This window comes from Argiope bruennichi, chromosome 11 (assembly GCF_947563725.1).
Source record: "Argiope bruennichi chromosome 11, qqArgBrue1.1, whole genome shotgun sequence".
In the NCBI taxonomy this organism is placed as follows: Eukaryota; Metazoa; Arthropoda; class Arachnida; order Araneae; family Araneidae; genus Argiope; species Argiope bruennichi.
In genome coordinates this window covers 40,808,407-40,836,388 of record NC_079161.1, presented here as the reverse complement: position 1 = coordinate 40,836,388, position 27,982 = coordinate 40,808,407, and the positions used below count along the sequence as shown (strand labels likewise).

Sequence of the window (27,982 nt, the reverse complement as noted above, 5' to 3'; positions counted from 1 at the left end):
TGAAATTTTATTTAGGTGTAAAATGCAACTAGTTTCATGAAATGACCTTAAATTCTTTTGTGAAAATAATGGAAGTACAATATAAAAATATCATCAATTTAAATCGGAAAATTCAGTATTCTAAGAGTCTTAATGAAGTAGAAAACATATTTGGCTTTTTTTCTCCTTTGCTTAAAGTGTTATAAGATTTTAGTCAGTGCTACCTGATTACATCTTAATCAGCTGATAGATCATGCTGGTTTTTAATTAATTGACATTCTGAATAGTTCTGCTGCTAAAATATATAAATATGTTAATAATCTTCCATATGTCATATGGCAATTAATTAAGTTTCAAAAATCTCATGTGACATGGGAATTATAAAACTAATAAATTGATTTTTGAGAACTTCATATTGTGTTTAGAAAAGAATAATCAATTGTGGCTACTCAAAGGGTGATACTTATGGATATAAAGAAATACATTACATTAATGCAGTATGTAAACTTAATATGGTCATTTTAAAATTTAGTATTTCTATTGCATTCAGAATTCACACATACAATGTTATATTTTAAGCTCTTGTTGATAGATGAATTGTTTTATTTGTTTATACAACAATAAGTTGGCTGATTTGACATGTTTTTGAATGAACCAATTGATAATGGCAAATGGGTTTCTTCTTTGAATTTGCACATTGTTATAAAATAAGTGCTTGAGAAAAGCACAGAATTTTAAATATGTATTTCAAGCCTTTGGTCACTATCATCTTCTATCAAGAAATTTTTATGCTTACTAGTCACAAAAAGTTCATTCATATTGCATTTGTTTTGTAAGAATTAAATTATACACTTATATTGAATAATTAAATTATATATTTTTATTTACATATTAAAATAAGGACTAGATCAAATTCTCTAAAACAGTAGTCTTAATCTACAAGACTTCCACCATAGATTTTGTTCACAAAATCAACCTGTCTGTTGTTCCTGTAGAAACAACTTTATTGGATCGATTTTCTTCCTCTCGACATTTCTTTTTGCATTCAAGCAACCTCTGCAGATTGCTCCACATCTGCATTTGTTTTTCATTATGAGCCTGATTTTCTTTAACTTCCTTCTGTAGCTCTCGTAGCACTTTGGTTCTAGCTTCTTGTTCTTGGATGTTTTTATTATATTGTTCCCTACGAATAGATTATTCGTTTATTAAATGGAAAATTAAAATGCTATACATCAGATTTAGCAAAAATGAATTCTAAATTTTCATAAAGTAATTTAGATGATTTTTTTAATTATTTCATATTACAATAATTTTCTGAAAAAGAAAATTAATATATATATAAAAATAACAGTAAAGGAAATTTTCCTAAAAAAATTCTAAAATTGTTTGGTTACATTTGGTAAAATAAAGAGAAAAGTTAGGCTTGATTTAAATAAATTAATACTACATAATAACAATTCCCCAAGAAAGTGTCATACAGAAATAACAATACTGCATTAGCAACATCCAAACCTTTTTCAAAGTTTCTCAGTTTAGTAAAATATCATGACTTAGATCATCAGTTGATCAAATTTTCAAATTCATTACTTCAAAACATTTTAAATTGTCAAATTTACATTTAATAGTATAAAATACTACTGAAATAAGAAGGCAGTATGGAAAAAATAATTTCAAAAGCTGTATCCATATTATATTATTCAAAAATAAAGAAAATATGCTATTCATTAACAAGGAAATAAAAATTCTTACCTCTCACTATTAAAAAGAATTGAATTATGCAATACTTTTCAAATTATAAGGGGATTTTAAAGGTTTTTATATTTTTGAATTGCAATATCTTATTTGTAAAAACTCAAATATTTCATAATATTTATAGAGCAAGAAATTGAAGTAATGAATTTATAATTGAGTTTATCTTAGCAAATCAATTCATATAAAAATAAGATATGGGATCATATATTTTGATTTTGAAATTGCTGTAGTAAAGATATACATTACTCTAGTTAACTTAAATTACAGTATTTAAAAAAAAAAAAAAACTTTTGTCAACACTATAATCAGTTTAAAAATTATTAAATCCCCTTATGATATTAAACAAAACAAAAGATACAATTCATATAAAAATTAGTTTATTTTGAAATTTTGTCAACATGATTCATGTTATGTTACTTGTAGTTAAAATAATTTAATTTCTTTTATACAAAAATCATGAAAGAAATTTAGCAAAAACAAGAGCTAAGATAAAAACGTAATAGTTTTTAAAATTGTATTGAATAATATAACTTTAAATATCACCCTATGAATATCATATCTCATTATCTTTAAAAAATTTAAATTGAAAGATGATATACAAATCTATGCAATTTTCAGTATATTTTTGAAAGTATGGAAACAATAAAAGATACAAAAACTATTTTTGCAAACCAAATTTTAAAGCTTTAAGCACTATTTCCAAAAAAAATCTATTTTAACTTTTTTTTTTTTTAATGCAATTGTCTTCAGAACAGTAAATGAATGCATAATCCAATAATGAAGGCAATCTGCAAACATCCTACATAAAATTTATATATATAGCAAGTAAATAAAATTAATAACTATATTTAACATAATAAATCAATTAAATAAATAACTACATAATTCATTTAATTCAAGATAATCCCGTACCTGATAGACTTTTTCTTATCAGCTGCATCACTTGAAACATATGATTTAATTTCCTCAGCTACCCTCTCATTTTGTTTCTCAAGCATTTGTATCTTCACATTTAATGTGTGATATAAATGTTCAGCTTCTGTAATCTCTTCTTTGTAAGCATTCACTTCCTAAATCAGAAATACAAGTTTGTTTAAATTTTATATTGGGTTATAACAATATCATTGAGAAAAGTAAATTAGAAATGAGGTAGCACAACATGCTACTGGCTTAGAGCACATGATTTTCAAAAATAAAAAATAGCTTTTTTTTTTTTCATAAAATTTTATTCTTTCTTAAAGAAAGTATAGAATCCTAAAAGCAGATTTTCATTGCTACAATCTGTCTATGAAGATTTGGATATTTCTTTAATCAGTATTATTTTTTTTATGCAGCACTTGAAATAATGATTACTTCTGCTGTTCCTTAACTTAACTCAATCCTTCCTTCTTTAAGATCACCTTCTTAAGAAAAGGAAAAAAAGTTTTTTTTAGTGCCACAACTGTTTTTTAAAACAAAAGTTAATAGATCTGAAAATTATTGAATGGCATTTTTCAATTCATATGTTTAAACTCTTCAAATTGATAAAAAAAAAATAAGACAATTTTAATTGCATTTGATTACAGAATTTCTTTATCTAGATTTTTTAAAACTTTTATATAATTCTTAAAAGAGTTATAAAAGGTTTCTCTTCTCTGTTCTTTTCATATTAATTCATTCCTTCATATTAATTTATAACAACTTTCTATTTTCTATATTTAAAATAAATAAATAATTATAAGATATAACTAAAATCATTAATTGAAATTAAGCTTGATTTTTAAAATCCCATATTCATTAAATCAGACTTATATAATCAGTAAAATGTGTTTTAATTTTTTTTTTTTAATTCATTAAAAAAATGTTCATTTTAAAGTTTATTTATAATTGAAAATACACTCATTTTCACTTTTACGATTTCTTACAGAATAGTAAATAATTAATAGTTTCTGTTTATTTGTTATCTATTGATTTCAAATATAAAAATATGCATGTTTTTGAAATAAAATTACAGAGTTTAGTTTTAATAGAAATTACATTACAAAAGTATGCAGCCAGATTAAAGCAAAAATTTGAGTAATTTTCTCACATACTCAGCAATCAGTTAAATGCCTTAGAAGAACTATGTTAGAAATAAAAATTTAAAGATCAATAATTTTTCTGATTAAATATTAGAATTGACTCTTGGTTTCTTAAAAAAATATATTGTTAATCTATCTAAAAATTAAATCCTAATAGATAATAATAGAATTGATAAATTCCAAACATGTCAGAATTGTTGTGAAAGTTTAAAAAATAACAAATGTTTGTGTAATTTTCTATACCTGTTCAATTTTTGAAATATTACTTTCCAGGCCTAGTGCACAGGAATCATAGGATTGCTTCTTCTGTTCATACTCAAAAGACATGTCCTAAGTATAAGAATAAATATCTCATTATTTTAGAAAATTATATATTCAATACATGTCAATTACATAAACAGCATGCTGTGAATAAATGAAAAGATTTTTTTCTCCTGAAAATTCTCACAAAATAAGAGAATCAAATAACTACAAATTGGAATAGAAAATTTTAAATATCTATATTTTGTATATTCTCATGTATTATCTAAATGTTTCCAAATATTTATAACACATTTTATATTTGAACAGATACAAAATGTTATTTGGTCTTACACATAACATGCTTTATTTATTTAAACCATACATTTGTGACACACGAAAAAAAATGCAGAATTACTGCAAATACAGAAGTTAAATGATTTTTTATAATGCATTTCATTTACTTAAAAATATCAAAATATTACAGCTTAGTTATAATAATTTGAATAGATGATTAACTATGCAATTTTATATTGATTAATGATTATGCAAAAATAATAAATAAAATTATCTTTGGACTTAAGCTCTCTCTAAACTATAAATCTTGGACTTTATGTTCATATATTCAGAATAATATAAATGTTTAAATTCTATTAAAAAATTGCTATTGTTAATACTGACAAATTAAAAGTAAATCTATTAACTAAAATTGTTATGTTTATTATGAAAGACATTTTTAAACTAAATTTCAGACTTCAAATAAGTGTAATTTTAGATAATACCATAATAAACATGACGTTTTAATGTTAGCTGTTTAAAATTTCACCTGACATTGCTGCCTCAAGGGTCTCAATTCTTTAATAACTGGAGCTAAGCGGGCCTTTTTTTCTGCTATCTTCATATTGAGTTTCTGCACCATTATTGACATCTCTTCCAAAGTCTGTCCTTTTTTTTCATCTAATTCAGCTTTTATGGAGGATACCTTCTCTAATTCATCTTGTGCAGAATGATAACCACTTACCCCCTTTTGCATTTCAAGTTGAGCCTATAGAGGGCAAAGAGAATTGAAGGGAAAAAATTATTTAAATTGGGAAGGAATTAATTGTGTTATTAAGTTACTGCACTACATTAAGTTACTGCATCAGTAAAGAAAACACATATCATGCCATCTTAGATAAGTGAAAAAATTAATGAATGGATGGAATTTATATCCAGGAACATAAATAAAGTGAAATATAAATAATTCAAAAATAGAAGATTTGCCATATTATTAATTTTGTGTCAGGCATCTTACATCAAAGAATTATAATTTATAATACTTGATAATTGTGGATTAAGTAGCAAATATAATATTCATTTAAATATACAAATCAATAGAAAAGAAGTAAATTATCTTATTATATCATTAAAGAATAATATTTATAAATTATAATTCACCTATTTTTTCATCACTTTTGAGTAATTATATTACTCAAAAGCGATGGAAGTAGGGATTGCAACAATCAAAAATTCTGATATGTCAATAAATAATAGTTTATTGATAGGATCCATTTGTTAGAAATAGTATTGAAATCTATTTCAACGCCAGTAAACATTACCAAAATAAAGTTAGTTTGTTAATATTTGATAAATTCCTAATAATTAAAAATGTTAATATTTTTATATGTTAAATTAAAATTTAATTTAACTGTATAAAAATTCAAAATGAATTATTTCAAAATAAAAATAGTCTTTTCTTAAAATTTATTGAGGAAAGAAAATTTTTTAAATAGTTGCAATGTTTGTTATCTTCTTTCAACATATTGGATTTTAAAATAAATATATAATGTAAAACTGAAAAAAAGTTAGAAGATCCAAATCTATATAAATATATGTCATAATCAACATCATGAAATATTATTTTAAAATATATTAGCAGTTCTTGTATATTATCTAAATGAAAACATATATAAATCAATCTAAATTCTACAATACTTTCTGTACATTTAAATACCACATTGTTTAATTCCTGGAATTATATTTTTTATTATTTCTCTAAAGCAATAAAAATAACTATTCTTTTTAACATCACTAGGTAAGAATCATTAAATTGCTACCAGGCAAATTAATAGTAAAAGCTACTTTTTTTAGAAGTCTAAATTTTTTGCAAAATAAATAAATAATAACAAAGTGTAACTTTTATGAATAAAAAAAGACCAGTTGCCAATGTGACTCTATACTTTTCATCTTCAGTACTCGAAGACAGTTATCAATATTTTGAAATCGATGCTCATATTTTTAGTATTAACATAATTATGTTTATAAGCTAATATACTGTCTGTAAATTATAACATGTAAGGTGCAGTAAAAAAATCATTCATCTCTCTCCTTAGAGCAGACAGTTGGATCTAAAATTACCAAATTTGGCATATAATTACTTTTTAGGTAGTTGGTGTTCCATAAAAAAAAAGTTGTTGTTGTTGTTTAATTTTAACTGGATTTTTACTTAAAAATTAATAAAAATTGTTGTTGTTTTTTTCTAAAGCTTATAGACATTTTTACACCGCTTTAAAATTCAAAAAATAAATTTTTTAGTGATATCAATTTTTTACAACTTTTCCTTCAATTTTAATAAAATTTTAAGTACATTTTATAACAATTTTCAGTGTCTCATTCTCTGAATTTATATATTTTAACAGTACTTAATAGTTTGTATATACATTATCACTTAAAAGGACATTTTAAAATCTAATAGATAAACAAATCAAGTTCTAAAAGATTATCATATTATGTTTAGGACTAGATGTTTGAATCTCCTTTAAACATTTTTTATCCTCCCTATTAATAAAAATTACAAAATTTAAAGTAATAATATACTGGAAATTATGGAATAAAAACAGCTTTCTTTGGAGAAAATTGAAGATCGTAAAGGCCTGGTAATTTATCTTAGCTTTGTCTTTCTTTTAAAAATTTGTCTTAGCTTTGAGGTAAGCATGATCCAAATTCAAAACTTAACTCATTCAAAAACCTAAAATATATATGCATCTTGTGCATATTAAATTTAACATCAAGGGCTAAACTTCAACTTACTCATATGATGCAGACTTTTTATTGTTTCAAAATGGACATTAATACACCTCATTTAAGCTATGCAAAAAAAATTTTAAATAAAACTAAAAAAACAAAAAAAAAATCAGCACAAAATGGAAAGTTAGCTATTCTAACATTAACAATTGCAGAAAAATGTTATATAAACTTCTTATTAATATCTAAGGTATTGAAATAAAATTTTGAATTTTTCTTAGCAGAAGTTGGAGATGTTAATTTCTCACCAAAGTTTTAGATAGAACTGCTTCTTTTTGTTGCAAAATATCAACTGTCCTTGAAAGGATGCCACATTCTGTTTTCAATTCCGCCATTTCCTGGCGTTTCTTTTTATAGATGTTACTTTTCCCTCTTAACTTATTCACATAGCGTTTGAACTGAAAGAAAAAAAAGGAAATTCGGGATGATATGTTTTCAGTACAGATATGTCATCAAAATTTTAAAATAACCCTCAATAAACAATGGCATATGTGACATTCAGAAACGGTATTAGGCAAATGGCATGCAAATAATAAAATTTTAATAAGTCAAAAAAGGAAAAATAAGACAAATACAGATAATTATGAAGATAAAACAAACAACTTTTATCTCTTTAAATGAAAAATAAACAAGAAAATAAAACAAAAAATATATGAATTCATTCATCTAATACGTAAATAAAAAATTTTATTCATTGTTTGAATGATAATCACATTTAATGTTTCTTTCTGAAAATGTCTTTAAATTAAATGCTTGGTTACCATCTGAACAGACAAAGAAAGAAGAATAAGATTTTTTTTTTCCTCCTAAGTTAAGATTAGAAAAAAATATAACATGAAATGTTCAAATAAATGGTAAACAATTTAGATACAAATAAATTTCTAATGTAATTTAATACAAATCATAATGCTGAAATATTTTTAATTATTTGAACTTTCAAATAAACCATATGTTATAAAACTATATTTTGCTAATACACTATCAGATGTAAGAAAATTGAAATATATCTAGATTTAGTATATGCATCATTTAATATTTATGCAAGCAGTAAATAATCATTTCTGTAACATTTACTTCAGATATATAACTGAAACTAAACTTATATTATAATATCAGTATAATTCTATCAAATAAACTTATATGTTAATATATACTTACTGAAAATATAATATAACAAATCAGGTCCTTACATCTTTAAAAAAATTATCCCTGGAGACTGAAAAAAATCATACCTCATCCCCTTTTAAGAATTCACCCTCTCCTCCTTTGTTATCAATTTTCTTTGCTTCTAACTGGGCTTGTAATTCAGCTAATTGAGCTCGAGCAGCATTTAGCTCCTCAGCTGCACGTTCCTTCTTATGAGACAAGATAGACACCTGTTAAGAAATAATTGTATCAGCACTTAATTCCCTTCAGTTTCTGAGATTTACTAGAGTATAAAATGAAAGTTCATAATGTAAACTTAATGTAAATGTAATTAAATTAAAATAAAAATTTTATTACAAATTATTAATTTTTTTCCTATATAATTTTAATTTCTTTATCTATAACCCACATCAATTTAATCTTTAAATAATAATTACCTTAATATATTTTTCCTTACCTGTTGTCTAAAAAGAGATAATTTATCATCAATTGGATTATTGTTTCTCATTCGATTTTCAATAAATTCATGTATTTCATTGTTCACTTCTTGAATCTAAAATAAACACACACAAAAATGTATAACAGTTTAAAAAGTCAATGCACATTGTAACTGGAAAGAAACAATATACATACAAAAAAAATTTTGAATAATTTATCATGATAAAAAAAATGCAAAAAGTTGAGTATCACTTCATTGCCTATGAAATTTAATAAACCATCCATGAGACTAAACTAGCAGCTAGAAGTTGTTTGTATTTAGTAATACAAAGTTTAGCTTGTATTTATTGGTATATTTTCTTATGGATTTGTGAATAAAATGTTCTTTAGATAACAAAGCTCCAGTTATTTATTACCGTTTAGCATCTTTTTAATGCTTAAAAGCAATTACAACAAAATAACTCTCCATACAGAAGATTAAAACTAATCTTTAAAAATTATTTCTTATTACATTGTCAAATTTAAAGGTTGCTATTTATAAAATTAAAAAAAATGCATTGTGCTTTATCTTTGCATCCTAAATAATTACTAATTGCATAGTTGTTCCTTTCTCAATTTCTTCTTACTTGATTTAGAAATACAACTTTTCTTAACACATGAACAATAAATGCATGTGAAATAATTCTAGAATCAAGTAACTCTATACAGAATTTCCATTCTATTCGATGAAAGTTTACTTTTTTAAATTCAAAAAATAACAACTGATAAATTATTTTAACAATATTTGATTTAAAATGCAAAAATTTCTAAATTTCAAGAAATTATGCATAAATTTATTTCACAATAAACCATTAAACAACAAATTTCTCTCCTACCTAAAAATAACATGATCTTTAAAGGAAAAAAATATTAGGTCAAAGATTTATCCTTTTTTAATAAAGATACCCAATGATTTATAAATTCAATAAAGAATTCCAATTAAATTCTACTTTAAAAATACAAATAAAGCTGTAAAAGATAAGAATCAAGGTAACAGATTTTAATCAGAATATTTTTACTTATATCGTAGGTAAGTATACAATGCATGAAAATTTAACAATATATAAAAATGTAATAATGCATAACTGGCGGTAAAAATAAATATAAATTAACATGCCATTCAAATAGATCATTTGAACAATAGTCGATCAAATAGATTCAAAATCCACTTCATAGGATGAAATATCAAAAATCCAATAATATACAAAAATATGAAAATAAATATTGACCCCAAATTTTTTTGGCAGTATTAATTATATATTAATGATTTCTTTATTGTATGAAAATAAACTTTTTTCTACTTCTGAGAGAACTTACACCATCTTATAGCCAATATCATTCAATTATAAGCTAATTATTTATTTGTATATTTATATCCTTTATACAAAGATAATTTTTTTGTATAGTAGTGGTCAATATAAGCAAAAACATTTAATAAAAATGTAATATTTATATAACAGTCTGTACATAATCAGATGAACAAGAGTAAAGTGATTAAAAACCAGCTAAAATATGAAATTATTTGTTGATTGTAAACTTCTTTGAATCTGCTCCTATTAAGCATAACAATATTTTAAAGATTAAGCCACAGTAAACACCTTAAATTATATAAACAAGGTTTTTCTTGCTGTGGATCTCTTTGAACATAATTTTGAATTTCTGTTTTGAGTAGTAGCTGTAAAAAATAATGACATTCATTTAAAAAAATTCAATTCAATATACAAATAAGAAAACAATTACAAATTTTTGATTTTGAAAAAATTTTAGGAGTATGTGCAGAGCAAATGAATTTCTTTCCAGATTTAACAAACACCAAATTTTCTTTTAATAATATTTAAATTATTCTCACTTGCTTAGGTAAATTCAAAGTATTTTTTATACATATTGACTGCATTAACTGTTTAAAAATCTGTTATGTGCATCCTTAAACCTTATCATAACAAGATTGCTTTTTTGAAGAAAAGCAAAAAAAAATGTATATAGGTATGCATATATAAAAATGTGTAAGAACAAACATTTAGGCATGTGTATTTTATAATAAACATACATATTTAGGGGTACAAACATAAACTAAGTTAAAAATTATTTTATAGTGGTAGTATATTTTTATAAAGTATAAAGTTGTATACTATACAAAATGAACATAAGGGTTGAATTATCTTTCTAAATATGAAAATATTTTATAAAAAAAACTGTCCAATGTTCTTTATAAAAAAATGTCTTCTAAAAATCAAGTATTACATTTATTATAAAAAGTAAATGCTATATTAATAATAATGTTATGATACTTGCTTTGTTATTTATTTGATCCAAATCTGCTCGAGTTAAAGCAGGCTGTGAGATAATCTTTTGTAAATCTGTTATATATTTTTTCTGCGTGGCAATTTCTTTAGGTAATTTTTCCTTCACTAAATATGAATTCACTTTAATGCTTTCTTCTAATTTCTGTACTAATGCTGAAAAAAAAAACATTAAAAAATTAAATTCTTCTGAAACAGTTATTTAACATATCCCTGATCGAAGAATATATGTAATAATATAAGATAATTTCTCATATATTTTACAAAGAAATGATCCTTTGTAAACAAGTATTTCTCTTTGTTCACAAGTAATGAACTATTTCTCTTGAAATAGTTCATTAATCTAAATTTGAATCTTGTCTGATTAGAATTAATTAACTTATGAGCAAAAAAGTATTTCACTAGTTATAAGAAATATGTGTATGCATATATCAGTAATAATAGTTGAAAAAAGAAATTTAAATATTTCATTTTTTTAGGATTTGTCAGTTTTTGAGATATTACTGATACTTTTCCTTTGCTATTAAAAAAATCCCAAAAAGATAAACTATTTTGTTGGCTAATTCCATAATCATCTTTAAAAAATGAAAATATATCTTTAAAAAAACAATAAAAATAGACTACATTATTCTGTAAGTGATCTGAAAATATTAAGAAGAGTTTCAATCCCAGTCCTAAATTATTAATTGAAATTTAAATGATACCTAATTTTAATTTGAATATGTTCATGTAAGTGACCCTTATAAATCAAATGAAAGTACAAAACTAGATAACCCTGAAAGGGCCACAGAAAATATAAAGTGCCCTCCTAAACAGTTGTCTATTTTGCTGTTTGATCATCTAGATTTGCTGTCAGCATGGAAATTTTTGACCAGAAGCAATAATTGATACAATTATTATAATTTAACAATAACTTCCATCAAAAATAATATATATATATACATGACATGAAATAATGTATATACTTTCTGGAGTTGCTCCAAGACTTGAAAGTTTGAGCTCTTTCAACTGCTGGTTTAATCGTTGAATTTTCTGCTCAGCATGAGTCAGCTAAAACATTTTTAACATATTATTAACATTATTATATTTAACATATTACATTCGATTAACATAAGTATACAAATAACATTTTTAAAACTCCGGTGAACCATTACTTATTGACCATGAAATTCTAAAATATAAATTATTTATAAAAGCTGCATATATTTTTATAAAATTAAAGAGTCAATAAGTAATTTAGACATTTTTTCGTTTTTCCTCAATAAATTATGTAACAAAATTTTCTATCTAGACTATAGCAATGACCTTTGTGATAAAATTTCCTTTATCCAAATGTCGTTAAAATTTTTAGTTAAATTTATGTAATTGAAGCCTTTTAATAGCCACTGATTAATATATAATACAAAAAATAAAGGGTTTAGCAGTATGTTTATGTATTGAACTATCACTGCTTCTATTTAAAAAAAAAGGATTCAACATATAAAGTATAATGTGAATTTTCCAATAATTATTGTTTCCAAGATCTTAAATAATTTATATTCAACTCATTTTAACTATCTGATTCTTTAAAAAGAAAAGAATGTATAACAATCTAAATTATCTTTGACAAAATATTAAATATGGAAATTTGTAGTATTATCTTTTGGCTAATTAAACTATCATTTTTTTGACATAAGGTTCTTACATCAATACTTTATTTGAAAGGAATTGTCAATATAAATATCTAAAAGTTAATTACAACGATTCATTAAGAGAAATTATTTGGAGCTATGTTTGCAACTGTGAAAAAATCATGATTAGAAAAAACGATCAAATAAATTAGTAACATGTTTGAAATTCAAAAATGATTCAAACATTGTATTTAAAAATATGCTACTGATATTAAGTACTGAAAGCATTTATTAGAAAATAAACATAACGTTGCAAATGGAATTTTTAAAAATATTTAGCTAAAATTATAAAATGTATTCTTACAGCATTTCTTTGTTCCATTTTTTGTCTGCTCAAATTTTCTGCAAGATCTCTTTCCTCTCGAAGACTCTTTGCCACAGACAACATAGCTTCCACATTTGGATGGCTTTCCACCTGCATTATAAAATATATAATAAATATAATATCTAAAAATTAATTGAAATTTTCATGAACAACAAATAACTATAACATTAAGATATTATTTAATTTGTTTGAAATTAAATGCACATTTATTACGTAAATTGTTTTAAATTTTATGAAACATAGTTATGATTTATTTTTCTTTTAGTCAATCTGTAAAATATTTATACAGTATTTAAAATATTGAGAAAAAAAATCTGAAATACATGCACACAATTTTATATATGAATTTTTATCTCCAATATCATAAAGATTTAAAAATAACTAATGAAAGCCAACTTTCTATTATAACTTTTAATAAGGTCTAATAAGTATATAAAAAGTTGCAAATCATGAAAAAAAATTTAGAATAAAATACACCAACTGAAAAAAATTTTGATGAAAGAATGAACTTGCCTTCATTTTAAGTCTATCAATTTTTTTCATGAGTTGATCTCTTTCTTCTTCCATGTGTTCTAAATCTTTGCGAATTTCTTGTGTGGAAAAACCACTAGACTTCAAAACTTCATATTGCTTGTGGACTTCTTTAAACTCTTCAATAACATTATCATACTGAAATAACACATAAATCTCATATTCATAAGATTTCTCATAGAAAATTAACAGAAATTTATTATACATTAAATATATATTATAGCAGAAGATACAATATTTTAAAATGATCGTATTAAAAGACTAGCATTCTATCTGTAAATTGTGATGTGCATGATTAAAAATCATTCAAAGTACTCTACAGAATTGATTGTTGGAACTAAAAGTACCAAATTTTGCATCTAAATCTTTCTAAAGTTATGCCTACTCACTAAGAAAGATTTTCAAATCTTTTAATTAGATTTTTAAATGAAAGTTATTAAAAATTTTTAAAAATACCAAAATAACTTTAGAATGCATTATTGTACTAAAGTAATTTTATATCAATTAAAACTTTAAAAAATAAGTTTTTTAGTAATACCATTTTTATTTCTATGCAATTTTTTCTCTAATATTACAAAATAGTTTATTTGTAAGATACATATCTATAAAATGTATATATTACAACAATACTTTTAATAATTTTAGTGACTGTGTTTATATTTATGCTCATTGCAGTAATATTAAATATACTTTTGCAAATACATTATAGGTAGTATTTAATTAAGAGAAAATTTTACAAATAATAAAAAGTTATATTTAAAACCCTATTATGTTATGATGTTTCAGACTGGACTTTAAATTTTATATCATTTAACTTTAATAGCTTGAAGATATATGAAGCAGTTCATGTACACGATACACCTATGGACATTTTTATTCTTTTTTTTAATAAAAAAGAAGTAGTTATGGGGAATGAATCACAAGATAATAAATGAAAGCATAGATAAATCTTGTAAGGTAATAATTTCAAATGAAAAAAGAGAAGCTGCAAACATAAAATCAATATAAATGCTTTCAATGGAAGAAGGGTAATGATTTTCAAATACATTTTTATTTTAAATATAAAAATTTTCACAGCCAAATATGATTTTAAAAATATATAAAAATAATTGTTTAGTAATATATATTTCTAATATATTAATTTATAACATGAAATATAACTCATTTAAACAAACTGAAATAAACTAATTTTATCTCTTAAAAAACTCATAAAAAACTAACTAGAAAAAATATTATTGCAAACCAAAAGTATTAATTCTTTAAAAAGATGCATTGATGTTATTCAATTAGCAAAGTCCTATGCATTAAAAAGCTTTTATTGGGCTATTCTGTATGAGATTTAGATAAGATATAGCAGATTTTGTGTGGGGCTGTGTTAAATTATATATGTATATATATTTTTATTCATTCTGATTAAATCAAAAACTAAAAAGTAGTGTAATAACATATGCTAAAAATTCAATTTCAAATGAAGTAAGATATATTAAGAGAATATATTAACATAAAAAATGAGTTTAAAATGTTTAACAAACAAATGTGATTCATTTGATTTTACTAAACAAACTATCTTCATTGGCAATTTAATAAAATTAATAAATTTAATTTAATATACCTGTTCATAAAGCTCCATTATGTCAGCATCACCTTCAATATCAGGTGGCAGCTCCACTTTCATAAGAAATTGTGCCAAGTAAGCTCGCTTCTTCAGTTCAGGAATTCTACGTAACATCCATTCCAAAATATGATAAATGACAGATTTTTCACCAGTTACTAAACCTTGTCTGAAATCACTCCTGTAATGAATATATATATAATATGACTTGTTAAAGTGATTATTCTTTATATTTTTTTAAGGACTTATAGAGGATTTTAAAACAAATACATTTGTTTTCTTAGGTGCATTTATTTTACAATGAAATAACAATATTTCATATTCTTTATCATAATGGAGTTTTAAAATTTTAATGAGGTGGTGTAAATAAAATTTATTTTTATATATCTAAAATTAAATTCATAAAAAGTAACTTGGATTCATAATAAAATTTCAAACATAAAGCCATTCTTTGCCAGTTTCTGTTTACTTCTTAAATCATTATGATATATATCAGGATTTTCTGTTCCTTTTATTTACTGGTAAGCAAATGTCTCTCTTTTAGATTATATGATTACTTTATCTGAGAACTTCTGAACTTCTGAAACATAAAAAGACGAAATAGCAATTCAAATTCTTAACATCTTCTAATAAATAATCATAACATAAATACAAACTGAAATTTTTCCTAGCTACATTTCGAAAAAGTTGAATTAGTACTCAGCCGCTGGCCCCATGATTTTATTAAAAAAAAATTATAGTGTGGAATAAAAATTTGTATGTGTTTCCTAGAATTTAACATTTAAAAAATTCTACATTTAGAGTTAAAAAATTAATATGCTTTTACTAATGCAATAAAAATAAGAAAAAATTTTAATCTAAAATCTAGATGTTAAAAAAATCAGAAAAATACAAGACCAGTTTTTATTTTAATTTGACTGAAATATATATTAAAATTATCCAAAATGGTAAGAACAATAAAAAAATGATAAGAAGAAAATCAAGAAATTTTCTTATTGATTTCAAAGGATTCAAAATTAAGAACATATATATAATTATGGAATTGCTTTATTTTAAATGGTTTGAATGCCAAAAGCACTATATTTAGAAAAACTTAAAAGAATTTATAGCTATATATTATTTTTAAACATCAAATTTCAAAAAAACTTTAATAGCAATTTTTATGTGACATTATTTTCATATAAGAATTTTTTTAGAATATTTTTTATTTAGTGTTCTCAAATTCACTACTAGATGGTGTTCTCTCATTTGGATTTGAAACTAACCAATTAATTTATAATTCAAATTCTGGAAACATGAAATTATCATAGTCATTGGGAATACACAATTTTATAAAATTTCAGAATCGCAGTGCATCAGAAAGAGACTAAAAAATAAGTTATAAACGTAAGAATAAAATAAAATTTAGACTACATCTTGTTGGGTTTTTTTTTTCTTTGCCAATAAAAATTCAAATTATATTCAATTTGTGAAATTGACAAAGGACATTGTCATTATGAATAACATTCATAATGACAAATGACAATTTAGCAACAATAAAAAAGTGATACAATTACAGTATTGTTTTGTATCATATATAAATGATTTCTAAAAAAAAAGATTTCCCACATAAATATAAAAAAGATTAGTTATTTCCGTCATGGAGGAAATGATATTTATATGCTTCAAAGGTAATTCTCAACAGTTAGGAGATTAAATTATTTTTAATAACAGCATTAAACAAACTTCAAAATATATGTGTGACAACAACATATAATTTTAAGTATTTATTTTTAACATAATGTGAAAAAAACTTCAAAAAGCAAATCAGCATTACTTTTTTTCAACATTAGTTCTTTTTAAAAGGTTCTATTCTGTTCATTTGCAAAGTTGAATTTAAGTGAAAAAAATGCAGATAAATTTTATTATGTTATGCTATTATTTTAATTAAATAGAAATAATGTATTCAATATAGTAACATTATTAATCAGAAATTATATGCAAAGCTCCTTTAAAATATCAGACTTAATTTTACAAATGACAAAAATAATTTTTCAGTTGGTGTATATTCATTTTATTGAAAAGTAAATTATATTAAACAAATGATTTAAACACATCAATTAATAAAATTTTATCAGATATATATTTTAAATAGAAGCTTAGATATTTTGAAAGAAAGCATTCACCTAAAATTTAACTTACAGATCCATAGTCTCAGGAGGCTTATATTTTAGAACTTTCAAGAAGTTCAAACTTTTCAAGACCATTTGCTCAGGATCTTCAGCTCGAACATCCGTTTTCATCTATGCAAAATATTTTTTTAAATGTCAAAATAATATTGTACATTGTAATTAATAAAAACACGTGACAATTAATCTTACATTTTGGAAGTTTTACATGTAATCTAATAATATTGTATTATAAATATATGCATTAAATACATGCAAAAACAATTTTTTTTAAAAAAAAACATTATCTTTCACCATTAAAGTATTACATTTCTAACTATGCATTCATGTTCAGGTAAATTTTAATTAAAAACACTAATGTGCCATAAAACTTTCCATTTACCTTTAGATCAATTTCTGCAAATACATCATTTAGAATTTGTAGGAGATTATCAGTTCTCAGTGAATCAAAACTTATAAGGTTAAACTTTTTATTGAAAGGTTCTTTATTCAATTCTTGAATTATGAACTTTATTTGCTCACCCATGATTGAACGAATCTATATTAGTAAAATATATATATATATTAATAAGATTTCGCTTTTTGAAAGAAAAAGGAAAAATTCCAAAATCCCACACAATTTACATGTAAAGGAAAATTAGTTCTTCGGAGAAGTAAAATACAGCATTCTTAGAGAAATGGCACTTCGATTGTTCATCGAATAACAATACTATTTTTCGCAATGTAAACAGACTGCGATACGATACAACAGATGATTGCTATGGCAACGAGAGCGAATGAAGTTGAGAAGTTCTTAATTACCTCAAAAATTTTAATTTATAAAAAAATATTTATACAGTGCAAAATGCCACAATTCCAAAGCTTATGAAAAAAATAAATGAAACTTACTGAAAAAAATCCTTTTTTTTATCTGACATTATCGTTCCTTATATTGATTTATTTGATACCACAAACGATTTCTTTTAATATATACCGAACTGAAATGAAGTACTCTGCCGCTTAAAGCCGCATCATTATTTCTACTTTTCAATTTTGCTTTCAGGTTCAGGCGAATTATCAATATGGCGTACAGGAAAGCTGACGTTGATACTAATACTTCCAAAGTAATATATTTTGCCTAAATGTTTTTATTAAATTTTTTTCTTGTATTAATACAACATATGTTTTATAAGAATTGTACCTGTTTTTTACTTTTTTTTATCTACTCTATTTCATAAAAAGTTGACGTTTAATATGAAAGATATATGGAAATGTCAATAATTTTGAAAAATATGATCATCAGAATAAAATAATATTTTTAATAACTGCAATGCTATTTTAACATAAACGAATATGTTCGTTGTCATTAGATAAGCTACGCATGTTTTATATAGATTCTACAAATTTTTTAACTGCTTTTATATGTTAATTTATTATACATATTTATGATTTATAATTCTTATTGAAAAATATTCTGTTAGTATATGCATAAAATCCAACCATTCTAATGCATTTTGTTGTAATATTGGCATTTGTCATTTAGCATATGCCTTATGATTAGTTGATTTATTTTATATGGATACTGGAATAAAAAATTGTAGTAAACAATATGGTTACTTTTCTGATGTAGTCAAAATGCTTTATGAAGAATTAAGTATAACATCACTTTTGTTAATGTAATTTATTATTACATTAATATTATTATGATTCTGATTTTATTACAAGAAACAGTTGTATTTTAAATCTATCAGTTAAACAGATGCATTTCTTTTGATATTTTTTTAGGTATTAGATGATAAGCCCATAAAAGTTGACAAATGGGATGGATCTGCTGTAAAGAATGCACTTGATGATGCTGTAAAAAAGGTAATTTTTTTTAAAACTCACTATAATTATTTAGACAGCATTGCATTGTAAATTATTTATTGTTGAAACATTTTATTTTAGAATTTTTCTTGTAAATATCAGTTGTAATAAGTAAACTATATAGTTATTAAAAAATGTTTTAATATTTTTTATTTTAGTAATTAAATAAATAAGTAAAATACAGTAAAAAATATACCTCTATATAAAGTGCATCTCATAATATGATGGATACAATGTTATTCAAAATGGATTCCATTATATTCAAATTTTTTATATGATAGTTTTGAATTGTTTTTAATACTTGTAGTATTTAAATCAATGAATTCCCATTGTTAATTGTTAAGAAAAGGCTTTAGACCATTTTTAATTTTTCTTAAAAAATGAATGAAATCTCAACATTTTATTTTAGGATGTATGGGTGAAGATGCAAAAAGATAGTTCTATCCATAGGATGATTAATTAGACAATTAGTTCTTCTTAAATGAAATTTTAATGGCTATTTGAGTACTAATTTCATCAAAGATTCATTGCCAAAGTTTGCATGTTAATAGGCTTCTTCATAATTCAACAGTAGCATGCAGTTGATTACATTATTATCTTTGGTTGTACAACTATATTTATATCAACGTGAAGGAAAAGATATACAAGTAGAGAAAGAGCATAAGAAATGCCAATATTAACTATTGCTTATACATTTAGTATTAAGTAAAATTTTAAATTGATACATTCTAAGGATTAATATCTTTTTATGCAAGTAAATTTAAAATATCTGTTTCAATTTTATTAGAGCTGCTTTAGCATATTATATTAGGGGAGTAAATATGCTGCTTTTGTGTGTAACACCCATAATATTTTGAATTCTAAGCTTATCAAAAAATTATGCATATATATTTAAAAAATATCAAACATTAAAATGTTTTATTTAGATTTATATATTAGTGTTATCAAATTTTGAATATTTGTGTTCCTTAGTTTGTCTCAAAATTCAAGCCCTGTATATCAAGAATAGACTACATTTACAAATATTGTCAGTGATAGCAGTTTATACAAAATAAATGTTTTTATCATTTAAACATTTACTTTGATGATTACAATTAAGTTATTCAATATTTATTCATTGTTATTCTTCTATTAGCTGACATTCATGGAAATATTAAAATGCTTATTTCAGGTGTTCATTGAAAAGTTCAAATATGTTGAAAATCATTCTCTCATGGATGGACGTTTAGCCATATCTGGTATTGCTGTTGGTGCAGCCATGTTTGCTCTCTTATGGGATTATTTACATCCATTTCCAGAATCAAGACCAGTATTAATCATATGTGTTGTTTCATATCCTTTCATCCTATTAAATAATTATTTTATAAATATTTTCACTTGTTTAAATATAATAGTCATTTGCTATTCTATAAAAATATCTGCTCTTTTTATATTACATATTTATAAAAAACATTGAAAAATAAAATTATTGTTATAAATTGGAAAACTATCAATTTAATTAACTGATTTCATTTTTATTTGAAAGATGTTTAAATTAAACTTTTTGGATTCAAGATTAGATATACAAATCAGATATCATTAAATAATGCTTGAAAAGTTTTAAATTATTTTTTAATCTGTAACATTTAATAAAGAAAGATGCAAAATAAAGCTTGAAGTACTACTTTTAGATTTATTGGGGTAAAACATGTAGAGAAGAATTTAGGTAAGATAAAATTAAATCAAAATTGTATTTATTTTTTAATTCTATTCTATTTTTACCACTATTGTTTAAACTTTTAATGTATGAATAATGATGTAAGGCCTGAAATATTTTGATGATTTAGTCTTTTTTTATATATATTTATAATTTTGCAAATATTTTAAAAATGAAATATTGATGTGGAATTTTTAAATATTGCATAATATTCACTTAGTTTCGAATTAATTTAAAAAATTGTTTAATATTTTGCCATATGATAATGTATTAATGCAATATTTTATATGTATTATATAATATTAAATTTTGTAATTACTGTAAATTAGAAAGCTTAGTTATAATTTAAGGAAAAATAAAATCTTCTTTTGAATTTTTCTAAAATTGCTTATAATTCTTGTAAAATTTTTGTTTTTTAAAAAAGTAACTTTTCCTTAACTGTCAATACATATTTTATATTGATGGGTTTATTAACACTTTATACTTCATTCTTGGAGAAAGGGATATTTTTAATTGCTATAGATAAAGATCCTACAGGTATGGATCCTGATCATACATGGCAAGCTAGTTCATCTCTGAAAAGGTATGTGTATCTTATGAATCTTTATGTACATATTTTTAGATTAAAGTAGTAATAAGCATTTGCAATATTGCATGTCATTTGTTAAAAATTTTTGGTAATATATCTTTTATCTTGTCACATAAATGATTGACCTACACATTTCATATGTGTTAACTAAATTTCATTGATGTTTTGACCAATTAAATTAATGTAATTGGTATTGGCTTATGAAATAACAATATATTTTTTACTGTGCCTTTATACATGGTATTGTAAAAACATATCTTCCAATATGTAGAAACTTTATAATCTAAGGATAACATCTAGATTCTGTTGTAATTTAGTTTTTTTAAGGTGTCTTTTTAAAATTAGGGACTTTATTTAAGACTTATATAAGTGAATCTTCACCATTAATATATATTAGTACTATAAATGTCAAAACATGATTTTTAAAAAAAATTCTGAGAAAAGATATTTTTTTATTTAAAAAAAAAAAGTTATTTATTTTTTAATTCTCAATCTCTGACAGTTGTAACAGTATTTTGTGAACTTTATTGCTTATGATGGAATTCATTCTGCAATTATTGTAAAACTAAAATTCATGGCTTTTTTAAATTAAGTTTTATTCTGCTTTTTAAAAATACTTTTGTTAATTTTTTATGCTAATACTTAATTACAAAAATGCTAATAAAAATAAACTTAGAGCTTAAGAATAAAATGAGGCCCTTTAATGGTTGTATGTTGTTGTTTTTTTATTTTGAGTAAACTAATAATCTTTAAAAAAACTGATTTTTTTTTTTTTTTACATATTTTTGTTACTTATTAATCATATTACTAAACATTACTTACTAATCATGAGTACTTGAAATAAAACTTGGAAAAACTACTAAATATATTCTTTAAGTTTTTATATCTACTGAGCATAACTACTTATTACACATGCCACTAGCTTTGTGCCAAAACACTTATCAAGTAATGTATGTACTATGTGCACATTTGTTCCTGCCATTTTATTATGGTTGTTAACCTTCATGTAAGCTTGATTCTTTTTAAGGTTTCAGCTTGTGTTTGGTGAAGTGCACCTTTTACGACTATTTAAACAGTGGCTTTTCTTAACTTCATTTTATTTATTCATTCTGTTCTGCTAATTTTCTCAGCTGTCGATGTTATTTCCTGATGTTGAAATGCCACTTTCTTTTATACATTAAGCAAGGAACAAAATATTTGGTAGAATAAAATCTGATATGAATGAAAAGTTTTGTGGCCTTATGTATTAAAAATTTTATTGTACTTAATCGTGAAGTTTTAAATTTTATAAAATTACTGAGAGAAATGTAATTTGCTAATATGTAATATATTTTTGAAACTTTTAATAGCTATTTAAGGATTATATTGCAAACTTTAAAAATTTCAGGGGTGTTACTACTAATTTTATCATGCTTTTTGCTTTTCTTCCTGCTCAATGATATTTGTTAATGAAATTTATTCACAGATGAGGTATAATATTGCTTAAGTTTAAATACATGGCATCTGCTTTCTTGTATTAGCAATGAAATAAAATCTAAAATGTCGAACATAAGATAAATATTTTGTTTCTCACTTATGAGGTTTTTTTTTTTTTCTTCTTTAAAAAATATTTTGATTTTTTTTAAATAATTTCTGTATATTTAATCTCTATTAATATGCAAGTAGAATTTGTTTGTACAACTATGACCTCTACAAACCAGGCCATTAAACCTAAAATTATTAAATTCTCTCTGCAGTGTGAGAATGTACATGTTGAAATTGATGTTTTTTTAATTTGAATTAAAAATTAAGATAATTTCCACAATAAATCCTTTTTCTTTTTTAAAATTTTTCAAAGGTCTTTTTTTTTTTATGTTACAAATTCAATTCTCTTATGTGTGTATGTAATAGTTTAAAATCTAATTTCAATTCTAATTAATTTCCAAAGTTTTATCGTAATTTAGCCCATATTAATTTCATTCTAAAATATTCTTATTTCCTGATCCCATTCCACTTTATCTATTTAACTAATTCAACAGAAGTTTTATAAAATGCTTTCATCAGCAGTTCCCATGCTCTCAGTGAAGGGATAAAAATTGCTGATCTAAACATATTTTTTAAAAAGATCCCTTTGATTTTCTTGCCTGTAGTCAACACGTGTAGGAAGTCCCTATCAAAATCTCACAGTATATAAGCACTGGGAAAATTATTTTCCCTCTCTTTTAGCTTTTCCTCATTTCTTGTTGTGTCATTCTGTGTTGTGCTCATCGCTTCTGCTTGTGCAAAAAAATCATGCCTCCTGGGATGGAAATAAATCAAAGTTGAAAATTCCAAGTGTCTTTTCTGTCTTCACCCACAACTCTGCTTCAAAAATTATACATACATATATATGTATATATATATATAATCTGAATTGATGGGGGAAATTTGTAAAATATTTTTACCAAGTTTTGAACAGTAAATATTAATACTTCTTCAGATATTTAAACACATTATTTCTATTGCTTAAAGTGAAAAAAAAAATTATATTTGTTATGTGTGCAGTTTACTTGAGAATCTAACCACATTATTACAAAAGAAATATGCTATTTGATGTTGAATTTAGAATGATTTATAATGGTTGAATTTGAATGATTTGCGTAAAAATTCATTTACGCAGTAAATTGATGAAAAGCTACTTAAAATGATACAGATTCAATATCTATTACAGTGTGAAGTTAAAAAAAAAAGTATTTTGAGAGAAGACTGGTTTTAAACAAATTTCTTATGTAGAGCTTAAACATAACCAATATTACCCATAAACCTAGTGGTTACAAAAGGGAAAGGTTTTGAAAATATTTGAGACAGTTTTAAAATACCAGTTTGCAGGAAGAGAATCATTATATTGTCTATATGGAACATGTTTTGAACTTAAACTTGTCCGTTAATTTATTAAATAAATTTTGAATTTTTAAAACATAATACAAAGTTCACTATATTCAACACTAGGGTGGAACGAAAAAATAAATTTTTGGTTTTTAATTTGTAATAGTGCAAAAAAGTTGCCTTTTAGTGTAGATAAAATAAATTATAAATATGAAAAATATTGGAGTAGGTCTTGAGGTGCCGCAAGGACATTAAAGTTTCATAAAAACACGCTTTTTGCAACTTTACACGAACTTTACATGGATTTTTGCGAATCTTGATTATGAAATAAAAAGCTTTCATTAGGCATTGTTATGAATAAAAGTATAAAAACAGTTTTACTATTGCACTGGCATGACACTGAGTCATCACCAAAGCGGTTGTTATTGAGATAAGGCAGAGATTTGTCTGCATCCAGCGACAAGGACAAAGCTGGTTTCAAATCAGTAGCTTTGCAAAGTTTGCAGGCAGTTGTTATCTGCCTTCCATCTATTGTGTAACTGATTAACGTAACTGATTGGTTAGTTTGTGCTTGTGTGCTTTGCTGTGAGTAAAAATGGCTCAGTCTAAATTTGTGAAGATAATACAAATATCAGAGTGCTCTATTTTTTGGAAATTTAGTGATTGAAGTTGAACACACTACTGACAAATCTAGTGCTATTGTTATATTAAACATGACCTCAAAGTTACTTCAGGGAAGGATCTTTCTGTAAACGAAATATGTGACACTTTAGTTTTCATAAAGAACAAATATGGCCAAGAGCTTCTAATCCCATTGCTCCTGGCAAAAGAATTTCACAAATGATAAAAGCTTATCAATGCTAATACAGGAATTATTAAAGTCTGAAACCAGAAACTGTTCAGATAAGTTTAATTTCAACCTCACAGAATTTAGAGAAGCTAGATGTTTATTTGATATTGCCGACTTTTATAAAAATAAAAAAAAGTGCCAGTTATGGAATAAAAGGTTTTGAATGATGAATGCTCTAACAGGAAACCGGTTATAGGTAATATTGATATTGCTGCCACAAGCACTTTGAAGAAGAAAGAAGCAAGAAATAGTAAAGAACTACAGAGAATGGTTAAATTTATTCAAGAACCAGTAAAAAATATTAATGCATCAGAAACAATTACAGTCAACAATGACATCGCTGAAGAACAACAGTGTTCTTTACAAAAAGAGGCAAGCGAATCAGATCCATTAAATAGACAAGAAGCGATAAAATGACCAAGTGGCTCGGTGGTTTAATATTAATTTAAATTTTATTTAGAAGGCATCTGAAACTGAACCAAATACTATAGGGGACTCAGTTATCAACTTTCCCCGGCTTCCTGGTAACATGTAAGCAGTGGAAAGAGCTGCGAGACTGGTGGCTGAATCGACTCAAAATGTCTGTGGTTGAATCGCAAAAGAAGAATGCATAAGAGCAAAAATTGACTCTTGTGTGAATATGGCAAAATTTAATTTAAAAAAAAAACTGTTTAATGTGGCAATGAAGTAGAAGCAAATATTTTGCAGCTGTAATATTTGTAATCATTAAGGATACAGAAGTACAAATACAAAATTAGACATAAAAAAATATTTTTTTTAATTATTATACTTTGTAATAATTTTTTTTCAATTGTAATGTTTATATATGTATTTAAAATCATCTTTTCTAGCATTATATGAATGAAAAATTCATAAAAATATTTATCAAAATTTATAAACAATTTTTTTCAGCATTTTGAAATATTGTTGTATCGCAACCAGAATTTTTTAAAATTCTTTTTGAACCTGAAAACTAATTCTTTACCACTATTGCCAAACTAAAATCTAAGAAAATATTTTTAAATGCCCTTTTTAAAAATTTCAATTTTTTTTTTACAAATTTCAAGCTTTTTGCAGCACCTTAAGATAATGTAATATTGCAACCAAGATTTTAAATATTGTTTCTGAACCTAAAAGGCAACTTTTCTGCACTATTTCCAAAATAAAATTTTAGAGGTCCTTTTTAAAAATTTCTATTTCTTCAATTATTTTATAAATTTCAAGCTCTTTGCAGCACTTCAAGATAATGTAATATTGCAACCAAATTTTTTAATATTGTTTTTGAACCTAAAAGACAACCTTTCCACACTATTACCAAACTAAAATCTTAAAAAAAAAAAAAAAAAAAAAAATCACCCTATTTAGCATGTGAAATTGTTAATTGGATCTTTTAAGTATAGTTTTAAAAGGGAATTTTAGTGCAATTTACCCTGTTTATATAGTGATCTACAAATGCTCTGTTCCGTTCTATTCAATGACATGCCGAAAGCAGGGCTATAAATTAGCTTCATTTGTAAAATGCAGTTAAGTCGTAACTCTCTGCAATTTATGAATCTAAAAATATGTATATTAACTATATATATAATCTAAATGCTATTAAGATCATCAGATTTCTAATTCGAAACACATGCGATTATTCTCTGAAACTATTTTGTGAAACCAAATCTTCCTTTAGAAGATGCCTTCTCATTGTAAATAATTTTAGTTTTTATCCTATTTGGATTTAGATTTAATACCTGTGATTATTATAAATTTTTAATTTACATTTGTGATTTAAACTTTTGTGATCATAACTGTACAATTTTCCTATTACTGGCATAAAGTTATAATTGAGCATGCATTATCAATTCAAAAATATAATTTTTAATATGATAATGTTTATAGACTGGCATGAGATATGTAATGTAAAAATTATTTAAAATGAGTGGTATTTCTGTTTATTGAACCTAGAATTATCAAATTTGATAGTTTACTTCTTGAGTTATAGTAGTTACTAATGAATGGCTTTTAATTTTTTAATTAAAATTTTATCTTTCTTCAATTTTGGAACATATTAAAGCATGAAAACCAGTTTGCTTTACTTTATTCATTTATTAGAATTTTATAGATTTCAATCGCTTTCTGAAATGTTAGTTTTATTACAGTTCAGTTTTTCTCTAATTTTATTTTTTAAAATTATTTGTAAAATATATTTTACAATACTTTTTATTATTTTAGTACTATGTTTTTACATATGTTGCAATGACATTACATTTTTTGTAAATATTTATTGTTGCTATAGTTAAAAGTTCAATTTTAAAAATGATATAAAATATGAATTAGTCCTAGAACATTATTGTGCTACAATGTTTTGAACTGGAAATATTAATTTCTTATAATTTTATTTAATATTTTATCACAATGTAAATAAATTTTACTCTTTATTTCATTTAGAATTTATTAAATATTTTTTTCCTTTCTTTTAGATTTGATGACATGTATCATCTTTACATAAGCTTTACAGATGGTGTAACGAACAAAACGCGAGAGGCAGAACTTGAGAAGTCGATCAGCTGCTGGTTTGATGAGAATGGAACACTCTTGTATGACTTATTTGAGCCTGAAGTATCAAAACTCCATGCAAGCTTATTGACAGAAAAGAAAAAGAAATGATTTCTTGTACTTGAAGGCTATTTGTATTGTTTTTATTTACTTAATTTCTATTAAATTTTGTTTTTGGATGGGAAGTTTTATATAAAAAGCATTTATATATATATTTTTTTTCAGATGAATTACTGTTTATACCTCCAAATAAATCAGATGCCAAGAGTTAATAAGGAATTATGCTACTGAAAC

General features: G+C 24.0%; 2 protein-coding genes across 3 annotated transcripts; one reads left to right on the top strand and one right to left on the bottom strand.

Annotated features, from left to right (window-relative positions):
- Positions 1 to 861: 861 nt before the first annotated feature.
- LOC129957206 (intraflagellar transport protein 81 homolog) lies at positions 862 to 22,388 on the bottom strand. 2 transcript variants are annotated; one of them, XM_056069427.1, is made up of 14 exons: positions 22,276 to 22,388; positions 17,337 to 17,437; positions 15,156 to 15,336; positions 13,526 to 13,681; positions 12,992 to 13,102; positions 11,983 to 12,067; positions 11,010 to 11,173; positions 8,698 to 8,793; positions 8,327 to 8,470; positions 7,343 to 7,492; positions 4,858 to 5,076; positions 4,035 to 4,121; positions 2,644 to 2,801; positions 862 to 1,162 (listed from the first exon to the last, which is right to left on the bottom strand). In XM_056069427.1, the coding sequence occupies exons 2-14, from the start codon at positions 17,435 to 17,437 to the stop codon at positions 943 to 945; spliced, it is 1,872 nt and encodes a 623-aa protein (XP_055925402.1). In that variant the 5' UTR covers positions 22,276 to 22,388; the 3' UTR covers positions 862 to 942. The 2 variants fall into 2 exon arrangements, with proteins under 2 accessions (XP_055925402.1, XP_055925401.1); XM_056069426.1 differs by lacking the exon at positions 22,276 to 22,388 and adding an exon at positions 17,706 to 18,027.
- LOC129957207 (signal peptidase complex subunit 2-like) lies at positions 18,283 to 27,902 on the top strand. Its single transcript, XM_056069429.1, has 5 exons — positions 18,283 to 18,426; positions 19,088 to 19,168; positions 20,340 to 20,504; positions 21,317 to 21,447; positions 27,613 to 27,902. The coding sequence occupies exons 1-5, from the start codon at positions 18,385 to 18,387 to the stop codon at positions 27,797 to 27,799; spliced, it is 606 nt and encodes a 201-aa protein (XP_055925404.1). The 5' UTR covers positions 18,283 to 18,384; the 3' UTR covers positions 27,800 to 27,902.
- The last annotated feature ends 80 nt before the right edge of the window (positions 27,903 to 27,982 follow it).